The sequence below is a fragment of the Macrobrachium rosenbergii genome, chromosome 20 (assembly GCF_040412425.1).
Source record: "Macrobrachium rosenbergii isolate ZJJX-2024 chromosome 20, ASM4041242v1, whole genome shotgun sequence".
NCBI classification, from domain to species: Eukaryota; Metazoa; Arthropoda; class Malacostraca; order Decapoda; family Palaemonidae; genus Macrobrachium; species Macrobrachium rosenbergii.
In genome coordinates, this window is record NC_089760.1 from 36,862,683 (window position 1) to 36,882,500 (window position 19,818).

The following is a 19,818-nucleotide window of genomic DNA, read 5'->3' on the forward strand; positions in this document are numbered from 1 at the left end:
CCAAAACATTAACGAGAAGAGAAGTGGTAGATGTTGTGGAACCGAATACTATACATAGCAATACATTAAAGATAGTTACTTCAATTCAGGGGTGCTTAATTCGTTTCAGTTATGCCAATTCTTATATATAACCTCTAACTAACCAATGGCATTTGGACATCGACTTTGTGGCGTTACCGTGTATACTCGAGCGTAGAATAGATAATACACGTAAAGGTTATATAACACCACGTAGCGTCATGCAAGTGATAACACAGAGCCCCCTTGCACATACACATTGACGAGCTACTCGTAGTGACGCCAGGGTTCTTCTCCGTAGGGGGCTAATGCCGTCAGTGCACCTCATGAGGTGCACTGTAGGCATTACTTAAGGTTCTTTGCAGCGTGCCTTCGGCCCCTAGCTGCATCCCCTTTCGTTCCTTTTGCTATAACTCTTCTCATATTCCCTTTCTTCCATCTTGCTTTCCTCAACCCTCTCCTAACAATTGATTCATAGTGCAACTGCTTTGAGGTTTTCCTCCTGTTGCACCTTTCAAACCTTTTACCGCCAATTTCCGTTTGAGCACTGAATGACCCCATAGGTCCCAGTGCTTGGCCTTTGGCCTATATTCTATATTCAATTCAATTCAACGCCAGGATTCTTAAGGTACATAAAAAAAAAACAAGGAATGCCTATGTCCTCTTTTTCATACGTACATACTATTCATTAACAATTAAGACCAGACACAGTTCAGTGATTTCACGATTACCTTGCCCTGAAATCGGAACTCGCTAACTGTTAAGGAGACACTGCTATCAAACTCAGACCTAAATATCTCTGATAATCCATTACTACAAGATCACAGATAAAACTTCCTCATTATCTGACTTTCTTAGAGGAAGAAACATCAAACTTCTCTCTCTCCTTGACAAGCTTCCACTATTATCGCGTTGCATGACGGTCGTCTTATCTGCCGGATCTTCAGTGCCCGAAGAGGGGTCACTGGTGAAGGAACGACAAGGTGACTTCATGGTCCAGGAATAACAGGGAACGAGGAAAGCAGCTGAAAACTAAGTAGGATTAGGTTATGTCGATAAATTAAAGGGATAAATAATAAATGCAGATAATTAATGCGAAGGGAATTATGTGTTGCCTCTGTCATAAAACTAGTAAAATACACACACATATAGAACTCACGTGCGTTCTCAGCCTGAGTTTGAAAACTGTGTATGTGTGTGTATATATATACACATGTACATATACAGTATATATATATATATATACGTGTACATGCACACATACATACATACATATATATATATATATATACGTATATATATGTATATATATATACATACATATATATATATACTATATATATATATGTATATATATATCTACATGTATATATAATATTATATATACACACATGCACATTATATATATATATAAATATATATATATATATATATATATATATATATATATATATACATATATATATACATACATACATACATACATACATACTGAGTAATCACACAATCAACATAAAAAAAATTATGTAATCCTCGTGTTCAGAATACCACAAAGCTTATTATCACGCTATCAAAAGGTTCAAAGGCACACCAATTCTTTCCTAATCATGCTAATATCTCAGGCAAAACATCCGTGAAGAGCGTCATATTAAATATTCAAAGCTAAAGTATCGATTGCCTATTACTGACGGAAAGAATAATAAATTGTTGGAGTTTACGACTGTATCGGTCGTTTGCATAATTTGATGGCATTGCTGAGGAAAGTCATTTCTCTTTGTTCGTATGAATGTTAGTGGATATAATCTCCCAAGGCATTAGGATTCAGGGGATAAACATTGTTGATGAATACACACATTAATATATATATATATATATATATATATATATATATATATATATATATATATATATATATATATATATATATAATATATATACATGTGTGTAAGTATATGTATATATGTATGTTGTGTGTGTGTATTTATATTCATATCTTCCTAACCAATTTGAACGTGAATTTTTATGATATTACTGGCAGTTCTATAAATTTGCAATACGACTTAATATTCACATGAAAAAGTAGAAAATTAAATATGTAAATTAAGTGTAAAAATATTAACATAAGTCATTGATTAACAATGTGTTTGCAAAGAACTAAATATCTCTAATTAACAACAGGAAACCATTTTTAAACAGTACGAAATTATCAAATAAACTTCGGTTTTAAGAAAAAGTGACTGAGTACTGAATTTGGTAAAATAATCATAAAATGAAACATAATCTATAAAATGTTTTAATAAGAAATAATCACTTGAAAAAACTCTGCATATTACGACAAAACTTTTATCCTTCCCCCCCCCAAAAAGACTGAATTTTATAAAGTGAAAATATGACTCCTTATCAATTATCATTAAAAGGCGCGTTGGCAACTCCCCTCCCTCCCTGCCGTCACCTGAGAGGCTGCTTTGGAAAGTCAATACGAAATCGCTGACGTTTACCTGTAATTAACAGGTCACTATTCACCTCTCACAAAGGGCAGGTAAATAGCGAGAGCGATAATTTCGTCTTTCTTCTCCCTCTCCTTCACATCTCATTAGTCCCTGCGGTAAGTGACAGGGGTGTTTCCGTTAATTTTTGTGGAGCATGAATCTGTCAACGGGTATAGCGACACAGACAAACAGACATACAAGCAGACAGACAGAAAGAAAGAGAGAGCTTAAGAAGTCTAGACAGACAGACAAAAAGATAGACAGTGCTTATGAAGTCTAAAGATAAATAAAACCTTCGTGTCGCATGATATATTGGTAATCGCAATAAGAACTGAATATTCCTCCCCTTATCCGAAAAAGACCAATAACTTGCAGTATGTATATGCATTTTCTGTACATATACTATATGTATGTATGTATGCATGTATGTATGTATGTATATATTTATGTATGCATGTATGTATGAATTTATTAATATGCATATATAAAAATTTTTTTCACCAAAAATAATGAATAAGGTCCCCGAACGTGCTTCCAAACAAAAGAGGCACCTACTTAAACATTCATAATAAAAGATACCTACATACTAGCCAAAATTAAGGAGCCAGTATATAACCACCAAGATAAAGGAACCTTTGTATATACTCCCAGAAATCGGGTTACCTCCAAAATAGGTACCTTCAAAACATCTTTCTAATTAATATTAAAGGTACCTAAATAATACAAGTAAATAAAATGGAACTTTTTTTTTTATAAAACCCCCTAAAAATAGAGAGAATCACAGCCACAATATAATCAAAACTCGTACTTTCAAAACACCATGATTATATTAAAGTTACCTAAATAATACAAGTAACAATAACAGACCATCTTGTTCTTACCTCCCCCCCCTCAAGAAATACAGAGAATCACAACCACAATGTACCGTGCAATGAAAGAGGAGACCCTTATGATAAATGGGACCCTTTATCAACGTCCATGCAAGCCTTGCTAAGTGTGTGTATGTGTATGTGTGTGTGTGTGTGTGTGTGTATTGTGTGTGTGAGCAATTGCAGCGTCAACGTCCCCTTGCCGTTGCTACAACAGTGTGAAGATCATATGACGACGGACACTCACAAGCCGCTAGCAGCCGTTTTGTTTTGGCTACTGTTGGCTCCTTCTCCGAGAGGGAGAGAGAGAGAGAGAGAGAGAGAGAGAGAGAGAGAGAGAGAGAGAGAGAGAGAGAGAGAATAAATACCACAACTTTATTTTTTAGTAAAGAAATAAAATTGAGAGAGAGAGAGAGAGAGAGAGAGAGAGAGAGAGAGAGAGAGAGAGAGAGAGAGAGAGAGAGAGAGAGAGAGAGAGAGAGAGAACGTAATAAACAACTTAATTATTTTAGTAGGGATAAAATTAACAGAGAGAGAGAGAGAGAGAGAGAGAGAGAGAGAGAGAGAGAGAGAGAGAGAGAGAGAGAATGTGCACCCGAAATAAATGACCACAACTTTCTTTTTAAGTTAAGAGATAAAATTAAATGAGAGAGAGAGAGAGAGAGAGAGAGAGAGAGAGAGAGAGAGAGAGAGAGAGAGAGAGAGAGAGAGAGGTGAAAAAATATACTTGAAATCTGGAAATCGTCATCCGTAAAAAAAACTGAGCCTAATTTCTTGTAGCGACAAAACATTTCCATGTCGCACATAGCAGCTGACTGTAATCTAAGCTACGAGTGACTCAGCAGCTAGGTAAATTCCCACAGACCCGATCATTCGAATTGAATTGAATTGAATATAGAATTTAGGCCAAAGGCCAACCACTGGGACCTGTGAGGTCATTCAGCGCTGAAACGGAAATTGACAGTAAAAGGTTTGAAAGGTGTAACAGGAGGAAAACCTCGCAGTTGCACTATGAATCAGTTGTAAGGAGAGGGTGGAAAGTTCAATGAAAGAGAATATGAAAGGAGGTACAGCAAAAGGAACGAAAGGGGTTGCGGCTAGGGGTCGAAGGCACGCTGCAAAGGACCTTAAGTAAAGCCTACAGTGCACCGCATGAGGTGCACTGACGGCGCTACCCCCCTACGGGGCCGATCATTCGATTTCACGATTTATCTATCGATCAATATCATTGGCCTTTTTATTTTTATACGTATTCACACTTTAAAAAAAAAAAATTTTGTCACTAAAAAGCCTAAAATTCGAAATGAAGATTAGTGAATAATTGCCAACTTCCAGTGACGAAAATTAGACTTTAACAAAATGTATCTGAACTCAACAGATATAAGTATGTATGTATGTATTTATGTATTTAATATATATATACGAGTATATATATATATATATATATATATATATATATATATCTACATATATATATTTATACATATGTATATATATGAATATATATATGTACATATAAACATACATATACAAATATACATGCATGTATGCATATTGAATTTATGGCTGTTCTGGGTTACTTCCACACGTTAAAGACCTTGTACGTGCGAATGGAAAATCGGTCTGTTGACACATATTCGTGTCATGATAGATAATCGTTGTACCGTACTGTATTGCAGTTTCCATGGTAACTTAACAGTTTTGTTTTGGGGAGGGAAGGGTCTCTTTCACCCCGTCCAGGGGATGGGGGAGGGAGGATGTACATATACAGCTATCGGTCACCTTTTGTCGAATGTCGTACAATTTACTTACACTAGACTACGAATTAAGTATAAAAGTCTCTTGATAGTTTACTCCAATTTCGAAAGATTTTTTTCTACGTACGATCTGCAGAATTTTCCTATAATTGTAAAATAAAGAATAAAATATAAAAACAACGAAAAAAACTTTATTCTATAAGTTAACTGAACTTGGATGGTTTTCTGTATTTTTCATAAAACACTATATTAATTTGAAATGGTAATATATATTTTAAATGTGGAAACAGAAAAAGGGAGAAAAAAAGACGTTAATTTTATATAAATCAAAAGATATGGCATACAGCCACTGGTCATTTTCATAAATACACTACAAGCCTCGGATTCAAAAGGGAAGTATAAAGGAAGGGTTTCTTTATTTATTTCTTTCGTGGATTGAAGGTTTGCACTGAGGCATATCCAAAACTATGAGGCCATTGTGGCTATTATAAATACGTTATATGTACTTCACAGATTTTCTGTGTAACTGACTAAAGATAGAATGGTATACAGGCCATCAGGACTGACGTTTTATTATTTTAATTTCATTTTTCATATAAAACTTTAACCAAGAAGTATCTCCCCAGTTACTGAAGCAAATAAGGACAAAGACATCTCACGCGAAAAATATATATGAAAAAAAACCGCTGTAAATGCCATGATTTATGCGGCGTGTAAAAAAATAAAAAAAACATATAAACAATTCTCCGACAACAAAGGCAGACCGACTGAATCTGTTTATGCCAACTCATCTACATTTCACGCTGTCGCGTAAGCGGCAATAGTATCGAACAACATAAATAATACCCCGTATTCAAACAGAATCGACAGAGAAGGCAAGGAACAAAAATAGAACAACTTCTTGAGGGAGAATACGAAGTTATGCAGCAAAGATTAATAAACACAACAGATCTCAGGATACAGAGTACAGTACAGGAGGAAGAAAGAGAGAAGGCCTACAGAGGGCTGGATAGCTGGGTGAATAATGTATTGAAAAAACAGCCTTACTATCCAGGAACAAAAAGAATGCATGAGATATAGAGATAAATGACACAAGTGTCTGAAATGGGCTAGACGTGTTTCCGATGAAGCAGCTTTAGCAAGAATGTCGCAGTGGCCGCTTTTTTTTTTTTTTTTTTATTAGTGAAAACAGTACCCCATATTAGTGAAAATATATATTCATGATGATGATATATATATATATATACATATATGATATATATGTATATATATATATATATGTATATATATATTATATATATACATGAGAGAGAGAGAGAGAGAGAGAGAGAGAGAGAGAGAGAGAGAGAGATATGCATTGCTCATTTTGAAAACTGAGGGTTATTTTAAAATTCATCTGCTCCCAAACAGAGGGAACCAGAATCTCATAAAATTTGTTGACCAAGGGTCCAAGAGTTCATGAGACTCCACTAGCACCCAGAGAGTTGGGCAGAAATGCAAATAAGTGCCAGTGAACACCTTGCCTTCCAATAAAATCACTTTAGCGGAAAATAAGCCCCATTAAACCCAGCCAAATATTATTCTAATGTCGTTTATCCACATCAGAATTCTTATAAAATGTTTGTCTTCCTCTCTCTCTCTCTCTCTCTCCTCTAATCCACGAAATGGCACTTAAACAACTAAACGTCTGAGAAATAAGATCCTTTCGTGCAAGATATCTCACGTCAAGTCACGTAAAACGAAACTATGGCTGCTGCGAAACGGGGTCGCTGTTTTGCAATGTGGTAGATTTTCACGACAACATGACATCATACTTTACAAATAATACCTTATTTTGTAAGTTTTTTTATATATACTTTCCTTCTCTGATAATCTTCTGACAGTTCTATTTTTGGAAGTCTGCTAGGGAATTTCAAAGACTCAGCTTGTTCGATGAGACCGTATGCATTATCAATGGGCTTCTTGCTAGACCATAACACTTCAATGATTGGCTGTAATCAATATGGCTACTCATGGACCGAGCCGTACTGCCTCTAACAGGTGCTGCCACCTTACGGCAAGAAAGATAGCGTCACCCTTATACTGTTAGCCATAAGTTGTCTTCTGGCTGAAGTCCTTATTTTTATATCTATTTACGCCTAAAATTTATCGAGTACGAGAGAAACAAGTAAAAAATGCGCCGAAGAAACGATTGAGTTTTCTGTACAGCCGCTACAGCGTGTAATGATGGCCACCGAAAACAGACCTATTTTTCGGTGGTCTCGGTAGAATGCTGTATGAGCGGCGGTCCATGAAACAACCACGGCATGGTGGTGGCCTATCCTATATTACTGGCAGAAGCACGATTATGGCTAAATTTACCCCTAAATAAAACAAAAACTACTAAGGTTAGAGGGCTGCAATTTGGTATGTTTGATGATTGGAGGGTGGATGATCAACACTCCAATTTGCAGCCCTCTAGCCTCAGTAGTTTTTAAGATCTGAGGGCGGACAGAAAAAAGTGCGGACAGAATAAAGTGCGGAAGGACAGACAAAGTCGGCACAATAGTCTTCTTTTACATAAAACTAATAAAAATTGTCACATTACATAATATATTACAGTATTTAAGCATACCTATGTCATTATTATGATTCACACGATCTTTGCAAAGAAGATATTGGATCATTATTTCCCAAAATTGACGCACGTTACATTGAGATGGAATATTTCCCTCTTGTTGAGAGAGAGAGAGAGAGAGAGAGAGAGAGAGAGAGAGAGAGAGAGAGAGAGAGAGAGAGAGAGAGAGAATAGAGAGGAATAGATGGAGAAAGGTGACTCGAGCGGCCGACCTTGCTATACAGTGGGACTAATAAGGTCGAAAGAAGACTTCATACAGTATTTGTCAAGACGATACTTCGAACGGTTTGTAATAGAAATTATGTTGCAGTGTCAGCCGGCCACAGCAGGAGGTGATTTTAATTGCTTGTCATGGGCTTTTCTGACCCTTTTTATTTATAAGGCGGTGGGGGGAGGTGTGGACGACTCCCGAGGTCATTATAAAAATATGAAATGAGTAGATTTGATAAATGAAATATGGCAAGGTTTGACCGTAGATTCCGACAAAGATCGTGGCTCAGGGTTTAATGACTCAACCAACACTGCGCAGGCCAATCTTAGCTACTTCAAGAGAGAGAGAGAGAGAGAGAGAGAGAGAGAGAGAGAGAGAGAGAGAGAGAGAGAGAGAATTACAATATGACTAAATTATCTTGAAAGAAAAGTAAACCTGCCTCTTAAAGAGAAAATGATCAAATAATCGGGAAGTACAGAAGTTCCAGGCATAGTTCGCTTACGAGAATAACATACTTGAAACAAGTCACCTACTTGTTACTAACAAAGTCAGAGTTGTCAACAGCTGATTTTTCCAAGTACAACCGCTTCATCGCATTCATTTTTTCATAATGCAATGCAATTGGACTCAATAATGCCCACTTACTTCGCCATAAAAAACATAAAAATATAATGACTTAATATCAGTTGATATTATGTACGACTTCAATAAGACCCCAGGGAACTGTTATCTCATTTTTCTGAGAACATACAAGGAGGTCAGAAGACCTAAGCGTTCAAGATGAGCGAAAATGGTAATTTAAACACGAACAATATCGTCAGCTCAGGTGCGATGAACCTGAAGGACAAAACTAAATTGGTTGAAAATACTGCAAGAAATTAGAGCATTCTTGGAACGCTATACTGCCCTAAAATGGAAAACTGCAGTACCTGCAAAATTTTCATAATAGAGATATGGCACCTACTGGGGTCGTGAAACACTAATACACAAGTTACTGCAGTTTCAGAATGATTCTTCGATGCTTTCCACGCGTATTTAGGGGGTCCCATTTGCAGTATCTGCAAAGTCAGTAGTAAGGCAAAAGGAATATCTACCGTTTTTCTCAGTTTTGTATTTTTACAGGTACTGCAGTCTTCCATTGTAGGGCAGTATATTGTACTGTATGAGCAACTGCTTCTCAACATTCAAGTAAGCAATTTCCAAAACATAGTACAACTTTAGCTGTAAATATGAGAGAGAGAGAGAGAGAGAGAGAGAGAGAGAGAGAGAGAGAGAGAGAGAGAGAGAGAGAGAGAGAGATGGTTGCATACTGCTGAGGGTATGAATTTCTGTTCCATTTCATATCCTCTTATTTCAGCAATATAATTCTAGCTGTAAGTGTGAGAGAGAGAGAGAGAGAGAGAGAGAGAGAGAGAGAGAGAGAGAGAGAGAGAGAGAGAGAGAGAGAGAGAGAGTATATTTTGAAAGGTAAAAAGCTATATATTTGTATATTTTGAAAGGTAAAAGTGTCAATCCCATTCTATTTTCTTTAATTTCAGCAGCAATCAATGGTGTCAGCCCTCACCGCCCCCAAATAGCAATCAATGGTCTCTAAAAGCAATGCGCTCTCCACTCTAGATTATAAATCACGGTGTTATGGTTACCGACCGACACCATGTTCCACGCCCTTTTCAGCCACTTCGCGATAGGCCCTCACTCCGTCACTATTACAGCAATCAATATCAGTGTCAGAGAAGAGAGAGAAGTAAGTAACCATTACTTTACTCTGTCAGGAATGGTTTTGACAAATAGCAATCAAAAGTTAGGTCAAGGAGTTGTAAACTGAGAGAGAGTAATAAAAGAGAGAGAGAGAGAATCCAACTTCTGTGCTCAGAGTTAATGGTTTTGTTCAAGTTTCTGTGTTTTAATAACACTTCAAAAGATTATAAATCACGGTGTTATTAGTTCTGTCAGAGTTAATGGTTTTGTTCAAAGGTTCTGTGTTTTAATTACAAACACAAGGAGTTCGATAAATCTGAAGGTCACTCCGGAGGTTATCGGAATGTTATATCAAATATTAGGCAAGGAGTGGAGAGAGAGAGAGAGAGAGAGAGAGAGAGAGAGAGAGAGAGAGAGAGAGAGAGAGAGAATCCATTACTTCTGTGGCTTATTAGTTCTGTCAGAGTTAATGGTTTTGTTCGTTTCTGGGGGCAAGGAGTGATAAATACTTCTGTGGCTTATTAGTTCTGTCAGAGTTAATGGTTTTGTTCAAGTTTCTGTTTTAATTACAAATATTAGGCTCTTTATATTGGGCTTATTAGTTCTGTCAGAGTTAATGTTTGTTCAAGTTTCTGTGTTTTAATTACAAATATTCAAAAGTTAGGCTTATGGAGAGAGAGAGAGAGAGAGAGAGAGAGAGAGAGAGAGAGAGAGAGAGAGAGAGAGAGAATCCATTACTTCTGTGGCTTATTAGTTCTGTCAGAGTTAATGGTTTTGTTCAAGTTTCTGTGTTTTAATTACAAATATTCAAAAGTTAGGCAAGGAGTTCGATAAATCTCAGAGAGAGAGAGAGAGAGAGAGAGAGAGAGAGAGAGAGAGAGAGAGAGAGAGAGAGAGAGAGAGAGAGAGAGAGAGAGAGAATCCATTACTTCTGTGGCTTATTAGTTCTGTCAGAGTTAATGGTTTTGTTCAAGTTTCTGTGTTTTAATTACAAATATTCAAAAGTTAGGCAAGGAGTTCGATAAATCTGAGAGAGAGAGAGAGAGAGAGAGAGAGAGAGAGAGAGAGAGAGAGAGAGAGAGAGAATCCATTACTTCTGTGGCTTATTAGTTCTGTCAGAGTTAATGGTTTTGTTCAAGTTTCTGTGTTTTAATTACAAATATTCAAAAGTTAGGCAAGGAGTTCGATAAATCTCAGAGAGAGAGAGAGAGAGAGAGAGAGAGAGAGAGAGAGAGAGAGAGAGAGAGAGAGAGAGAGAATCCATTACTTCTGTGGCTTATTAGTTCTGTCAGAGTTAATGGTTTTGTTCAGGCAAGGAGTTATAAATGGTTCTGTCAGAGTTAATGGTTTTGTCTGTTTCTGTGTTTTAATTACAAATATTCAAAAGTTAGGCAAGGAGTTCGATAAATCTGAGAGAGAGAGAGAGAGAGAGAGAGAGAGAGAGAGAGAGAGAGAGAGAGAGAGAGAGAATCCAATACTTCTGTGGCTTATTAGTTCTGTCAGAGTTAATGGTTTTGTTCAAGTTTCTGTGTTTTAATTACAAATATTCAAAAGTTAGGCAAGGAGTTATAAATCTGAGAGAGAGTTCGATAAATCTGAGAGAGAGAGAGAGAGAGATTACTTCTGTGGAGAGAGTCAGAGTTAATGGAGTTCAGAGAGGTTTTAATTACAAATATTCAAAGGCAAGGAGTTCTGATAAATCTGAGAGTGTGAGAGAGAGAGAGAGAGAGAGAGAGAGAGAGAGAGAGAGAGAGAGAGAGAGAGAGAGAGGAGGCCATTACTCTCATGGCTATTTAGTTCCGTCAAGAGTTAATGGCCTGGGCCAAGTTTGTCAGTTTTAATTAGATATTTTCAAAACGAATGAAAGGATTTAGACGAATCTGCGCAAACACATTCACAAGGAGAACCCGACCAAATGATCATTTTACGGCGTGTTCTGATGAAGACTTAATGACTTGATGCCACAGAGACTGACTCTTCCATTGAATACATGGATACTTTATTTTAGCCTATTTAAATGAAACCCGACGAGACCGCAAAGTAGATTTGTAACTAAATCTAAATACCGTTTCTTCTACCAACACAATCTAGAGGGCGCTGCGTCTTCTCTTAACCTTTAAGATTTCTTAGGTAACACGAAAAATAGCCGGTTTCCGTGCTTGAATGTATGCAATCACGGGGACTGGCCGAAGTCTCAGCCCAGTGCGTTCCAGTGTTTTAAAACTCTTTGTTATACTAGAATCTAAAGTGTCGCACCACACACAAATATACATACAGTACAATATATATATATATATATATATATATATATATATATATATATATATATATATATATATATATATATATATGTGTATATATACATTATATATATATATTATATGTGTATATATATACACATATATATATATATTATATATATATATATATATATATATATATATATATACACACACATATATACATATATATATATATATATATATATATATATATATATATATATATATATATATATATATATATATATATATATATATATATTCTGAGATTAAACAGAGATCAGATTTTAAGATAACCTCAAGCTCTTTTTCCACAAACTAGTACTATTCATCGTTTCTACTTTCACCGCCTTTGTTTATCCCTAAACTACAAGCGACATTACTTCTTTTCAAGCTGAAATGTCAATACTGGAAATGCCAACGTGTACCACACTAAATGGATCCACGGAACTCTTGTTCTATGTGATGTATTCCTCGCCTTTTCCTGGTAGTAACGCGTCACAAAAGGACTCCCAGTGTATTGAATTGAATATAGAATTTAAGCCAAAGGCCAAGCACTGGGACCAGTGAAGTCATTCAGCGCTGAAACGGAAACTGACAGTAAAAATTTGAAAGGTGTAACAGGAGGAAAACCTCAAAGCAGTTGCACTATGAATCAGTTGTTAGGAGAGGGTGGAAAGGAAGATGGAAGAAAAAGAATATGAAAGGAGGTACAGTAAAAGGAACGAAAGGGGTTGCAACTGGGGGCCGAAGGCACGCTGCAGAGAACCTGAAGTAATGCCTGCAGTGCACCGCATTGTTTACACTGGGTAGCTCCAGTGTAAACAATGGTAACATTTTCTATATTTGGAATATCAGTTTTCTGTTTCCAATAATATCTCCTCCTGTGAATCTTCAACACCCCATTGTAAAAACATGTTACTATTTGCATATTTTAAATATCAGTTTTCTGTTTCCCACATCTCCCACCCGAATTTTCTTGGCAGGTCAATGAGTAAGTTCATTGAGAATACAATGTGCAAACTGAAGGATGATTTTTTTAAAGGCACTGGGACCTATGAGGTCATTCAGCGCTGGAAAGGATATTGTGAGTAGGTACGTTTGAAAGGTGTAACAAGAGGTAAACCTCGCAGTTTCACTATGAAATAATTGTTAGGAGAGGGTGGATAGCAAGATGGAAGAAAGACAATATGAATGGAGGTACAGTAAACGGAATGAAAGGGGTTGATTTCATTATGGACGAATCCTCTCAATTTGCAACTTCTCCCCAAACACATTACTTTCTTAGCAACGCCCTTGATTTTGAATGGGAGTTACTCATTATCCAGACGTCTTATTTCTTTACTCTTTGAGATGCGTAGGTCAAAGCTTCAGCGATCTCTCTTCATGTGGAATTTCAAAAGTCATTTAAGATTTGCGAGAGAGAGGTCACATAGTTCCTACTAAATTTAATTAGCTATCATTGTATTCCATTGGAAATGTTGCCGTCTCTTTTCTACAGCTATTACTTCAGCTCGAGTTCCACTGAGCTAATGACCAGGGCCTTTCCTCCTCTCTAGCAGACCGTAAACGCAGGCAAGTCTCCTCATCCCGCATTTATTCAGTGAGGATCAGCTATCACCAGGTTTCTTCCACTCTATCACCGTGGTTAGAAATGTTCTGTTTGTTTTTTTCCAATTAATGATTTGTCCTATTTTAAATGGCAATTCTGGCGTTCCCACCTCGATGAATACATGAATTAAGTGTTAAGTGTACCCATGTACACTTGTACTAGTCACACCTTTGATAAGTTGTGAAGTGCACTACTGCATGGGCATCTTGAAAACTCATACATTCGGAAATCGAAAATTTTGCCTAATGTGGTTCCAAGCCCGTACTAAAAGTGCTTTGGATTGTTTAATACTGTACAGGGAATATTTAAAAAATATTAACCTCATTTTGCTCAAACACCGTGGGAAATTATTGTATAATCTTTCATATCTCCAATTAGTCGAGATTTCGACGAAACTACAGAAAGAGGACACAACAGAACCATGACTTCGGCTATAAATCTAGGAAATCTGGATGGTACCATTAGCAGTGTCGTTGTTTTAATTTATACTGAACGAAATGGAGGATCCGGTGTTTTATTAAAGGGAGACAAGTACTGAAGTTTCACGGCAAGAATGCCTTTCAGGAATAATGATAACGTTATCAGCATTATGGGCAGTAACAGTAGCAGCTATAGGAAAGTAGACTATGCTTTAAGCACGATCTGACTTCAAAAAATTTGATGTCTTACACAAAAAGCAACAGAAAAAATTACTTAAACACAAACCAAAAATCAAGACTGAAAAAAATCTAGACTGAAAAAAAAATCTGTCTCAAGATTAAATTCCCTGTTAATCCATTCCTAGAAAAAGCAGCCCCGTTTCATGGAATGCCGACGGGGGAGACATCCTCCTCCTATTCCCCACCCCCCCACCCTCCTAACCTCCCTTCCCCGTATTCCTTCCGGCCCACGGATAAATGTCACCTAAATATCACTGGAACATTCTATCTCAGAGGATCCCTTTCCGCCATCCGCCACGACTCCCCTCCTCATTTTTCTTCTTCTTCTTCTTCTTCTTCTTCTTCTTCTTCTTCTTCTTCTTCTTCTTCTTCTTCTTTCTCAATCGAAGAAGGTTGAATTTCGTGACGTATTGTGACGCCAGCGACGAATAAAGGTGGTGTGGCTTTGCTGAGTGATGATGATGACGATAATAATAATAATAATAATAATAATAATAATAATAATAATAATAATAATAATAATAATAATATTATTATTATTATTATTATTATTATTATTATTATTATTATTATTATTATTATTATTATTAAATAGGGAATCGAATCTCAAGTCTCGTGTCATAGTATCGTAACTCCTCCGGTGAGTACTGTGAAGTCATATAATAATAATAATAATAATAATAATAATAATAATAATAATAATAATAATAATAATAATAATAATAATAATAAAAAATAGAGAATCGAATCTCATGTCCCGTATCATAGTATCGTAACTCCTCCGGTGAGTACTGTGAAGTCATATAATAATAATAATAATAATAATAATAATAATAATAATAATAATAATAATAATAATAATAATAAATAGGAAATCGAATCCCATGTCTCGTATCATAGTATCGTTACTCCTCCGATGAGCACTGTGAAGTTATATAATAATAATAATAATAATAATAATAATAATAATAATAATAATAATAATAATAATATTATTATTATTATTATTATTATTATTATTATTATTATTATTATTATTGGTATTAAAATGATTAAGTCCACAGCAAATTCCTATGCTAAACGGGAATGAAAAGGTTTCCAGAAACTGTCTGTAATATTTTATAAATATAAAAGAAAGCTTCCATGTTTTTTTAAACAACCATGTGAAACAACAAAAATATACTAGTAGTAATAATAAAATTAATTATATAAATTCCGGATACAATGTATTATTACACACCAGACATTTATCTGTTAGGCCTGCATTAAATTTTGCGTTCTTAAATTCTTGAATACTTCCACCGAACGTATTTTGTAATTTTCGGTCCAGGAGTTCTTGAGGTGGTTTTGAAATGCCCCTGCCCTATATTTAATGTCTAATTATATTCCCCCTAGAAAGGGGCGTGGCCCCATATGAACGAGTTTGCGTTTTTTGACACCCAAGGACGTATATTACTGTTTGGTCGCAATGCACCCAGTGGTTCAGAAGAACAAGTCGAAAATGCGAAACATTTACGCTATACATACGTGCATACTTACATACGTACATACATACAGATTAAAGGTGACAGGTAAACTTTGATATGCATAGCTCTTCCGCTATCAGCTCGGGTGAGATGATAATAATAATAATAATAATAATAATAATAATAATAATAATAATAATAATAATAATAATGAAATAAGGCGGCCCTGTAACGAGGATATAATATCGAGACTTAAAAGCCACAATATTTTTAACACTACTGTGTCTTCTGATTCTGAATAATAATAATAATATAATAATAATAATAATAATAATAATAATAATAATAGCAGTACTTACTTCACAATTCAAGTCTCTCTCTCTCTTGTTCATCGGCCGGCAACGGACTATGACCTTGACCGTCTCTGGGTCAGAGGTCGCCATGTTGTAGTTTTATGGGAAATAAATATTTTAAACCTGCAAAGGATAAAAAGTAAAATGTTACCATTAAATGTTTGTACATTCATTACAAAAGAAAAGAACGCCACAATAAAGCTGTTCTGTCCTTCATACAAATTACAAGTTTTACTGAAGCTTGGAATAAGAGTTACCTATATTTCACGGCAAGCGAAAAATGGTCATAATATGGACATAAGAGTCAGTTACGTTAAAATTCCATTTACCTGAAGGATCTAGCAATAAATAGAAAGGCTATTGTTTATCACTTCCTCAAGTTTCATATGAAGAATAATCAAGTTACTATAAAGAGACAAACCAAACATTTATAAAATTTACCTAAATTGACTTAAAAGAGGACATTAAATATTTATTATAAAATTTGGTATACGAATACAAATCCCATCAAAAATTACAATTCTGAAATGAGCAAAAAGCAGATTATGCAAAATCCTTTTCACCCTGACAGGCATTATACATGCACCGTACAAATGGTTACAGCAGTTAGTAAGGAGAGGTGGTAAATATAGTAGTGGAAGGACGCTGACCAGTGGGAAAGGTCAGCTGATCATGGAAAATACGCTGACCTGAACTATGTGATTTCAGGACACATATCCTGAACCACATGTGATTTCAGGAGACATACCCTGAACCACACGTGATTTCAGGACACATACCCTGAACCACGTGTGATTTCAGGAGACATACCCTGAACCACGTGTGATTTCAGGAGACGTACCCTGAACCACATGTGACTAGGAGATAGAGATCCTGAACCACATGTTGAATCCTGAATCACAAATGATCTCAGGAGACATATCCTGAAGCACATATGATTTTGAGAGACATATCCTGAATCACATGTGATCTCAGGAGACATATCCTGAAGCACATATGATTTTGAGAGACATATCCTGAATCACATGTGATTTCAGTAGACATTCTGAAAAATACGTGATTTCATGAGGCATATCTTGAACCCCATGTGATTTTAGGGGACATATCCTGAACAAGGACACATCCTGAACCACATATGAATTCAGGAGACACAGTCATCATTTCAAGACGTCAATAGTACCCAGCAAACTCTACCTCCAATTATTGATAACCATGCCATCGTGCCGAACCGCTCTGTGCATACGAAAACGCACCGCAGGACAGAAAATCCCCAGTTATTGCTGGGCTGATCATGCGATCTCTCTCTCTCTCTCTCTCTCTCTCTCTCTCTCTCTCGGGCAATTCCATAATAACTGACGTTTCCACTTGAAGTCCAGAAGACCCCCTCGAGTACATGCCAATCGGAAATCAATCGCCATCTTATGACAAACAGGAAGAGCAAGTGGACCTTAAGGCTGTCACAACACATTTTTTATAGGAGTGAAAGGATGGATTTTGTAAAAAGTATTTCGGATAATCTCTCCAATTTCTCCCACAAATCTTTTAATATCGTCATCCTACAAAATTCTTTTTTATTCCCTCTTCTATTTCCATAACCACTCCTGTCTATGTGACCCTATCCTTGAATTTTGCTTAATCCATTTGTCTATTCCCGTGTTTTATATTCCAGTTCTTAACACCAGCCCTTTTTCGCATCAACCTACTCCTTGTTTGCTGTATCACGTTTTTATCATCAAATTCCCTACAGATAGTCATATTTTTAGCCCTTCCTCTGTAACTTAAGTGGTCGTCTATTTTCACTTCAATTGATTAATGATCAGATATGGCTTCAATTACTCACCTTTTCAACATTACGTACATCAAATTTCTCTTCAGCTTACTTTTTCCTAGCTATTTTCTCTTTTTTCAAGCGTTATCATATTTCTCTTGAGGAATCATGTATTTCTAATAACCAAAGTCACTTCTAAACACACATCCACATCACAATCCTATCTCATTCTCTCCACTGACAAAATAATATCTCTGTGTCACTCAAAATTATATATATATATATATATATATATATATATATATATATATATATATATATATATATATATATATATGAAGCATATAAAGGGCAGGAATATATACGCATTTTGTTTTAATCTACGTTTCGTGACAACATCGCCACATCTTCAGGGATTTTCTACAAAAATAAATATAATATGTTAACATAAAATACGAAATTAAAAAATCAGTTTTTTAAAACAATTTTAATCAAATGCTCAAAAAAAAAAAAAAAAAAAAAACTTTATAAAACATTTTAAATATCCTTTCAATAAAAAAAAATTATACAAAAAAAAAAAAAAAAACACTAAAAGAATCTTTGTAGACGTTGTTTACTTTTTAGTGTGTTTTTATCTTTGATGCTGAAGTTAACTACAAAGTTTTATGAGTGTATAATTTTTTGCCGAGAAGCATATCATTTTTATAAAGTTTTTTTTTTTGTACTAGGATCGATGAAAATTTTATATCGAATAACTATTATATTTTATTTTGTAGAAAATCATTGTGGCGATGTTGTCAAAACGTAATTAAACAAAATGCGTTTTATTCTGGTCAGTCTCTGCTTCATCAGTATGAATGAGGATTATCTGTTATATATATATATATATGTATATATATACATACGTATACATACATGTGTAAACGAAAACAAATCAGTTTTAATCAAATCTCAAACTCAGGAATTTTATATCCTTTCTCAAAAAAAAAAAAAAATCAGATTAGAGGTTGCAAACCGAGAGCATAATATCAACCAATAACATTGCTTACGTAATAATCAATTACAAACGTTTTACTCTGGTCAGTCTCAATTTAGGATTATTATGAACACATAAATCTGTATATGAATACAAACATAACCACATGCGCACAACGATGAAAATAACATACTTCATAACTTCTGATGAAAAAAATAAAAGGCATATTAATTGATTTTCATCGAATTTCAGTATCAATTTAAAGACAAAGTCAACCGTGCGGACTATGCAACTTGCTCTCAGACTGAGCGTACAGATACAAGGTACGTAACTTTAATGTAGATTGCAATATTATGGTCGAATGGTGCCAAGATATTCTCCCGATAAATCAATCGACCAAAGACCTCCCAGCGTTCAATTCTCTATAAGCCAATGGGCTAATATTCTATCTAAGAGATAAGTTTTTACACGTCGAGTGTGTTTCGACTGTATATCATACTCACAAACAATTTTTATTTTATTATTTGGATTTTGGGTGAGATGAGAGAAACTCATTCCTTGAAGTCTAGAGAGCAGTGAACGAAATGATACCCATACTGCCCCTTAGGGGGCTGGTGCCGTCAGTGCACATCATGCGGTGCACTGTAGGCATTGCTAAAGGTTCCTTGCAGGGTCCCTTCGGCCCCTAGCTGCAACCCATTTCATTCCTTTTACTGTACCTCCTTTCATATTCTCTTTCTCCCATCTTACTTTCCACTCTCCTAACAATTATTTAATAGTGCAACTGCGAGGTTTTCCTCCTGTTACACCTTTCAAACCTTTTACTGTCAATTTCCCTCACAGCGCTGAATGACCTCACGGGTCCTAGTGCTAGGCTTTTGGCCTAAATTCTATATTCTATTCAATTCTATATTCAATTCGATACCTACAGTGAAATAAGAGACGTTTCCTAAGGCAGCAAGTGAAATGATCGAGAGATAAGACAAGGGCAGGGTCACTGATCAAAAAAATTTTGAAAGATTGTCTTTAATTCAGGCCCCCTG

At 35.6% G+C, this 19,818-nt stretch overlaps 1 protein-coding gene across 1 annotated transcript in view; it reads right to left on the reverse strand.

Annotated features, from left to right (window-relative positions):
* Positions 1–19,818, reverse strand: part of LOC136849273 (osmotic avoidance abnormal protein 3-like) — a 162,722-nt gene that overhangs the window by 123,431 nt on the left and 19,473 nt on the right. The window contains exon 3 of the mRNA XM_067122569.1: positions 16,038–16,154. Within this exon, the coding sequence (XP_066978670.1) occupies positions 16,038–16,121 (84 nt within the window). The 5' untranslated portion in view covers positions 16,122–16,154. The remainder of the gene's footprint in view (positions 1–16,037; positions 16,155–19,818) is intronic.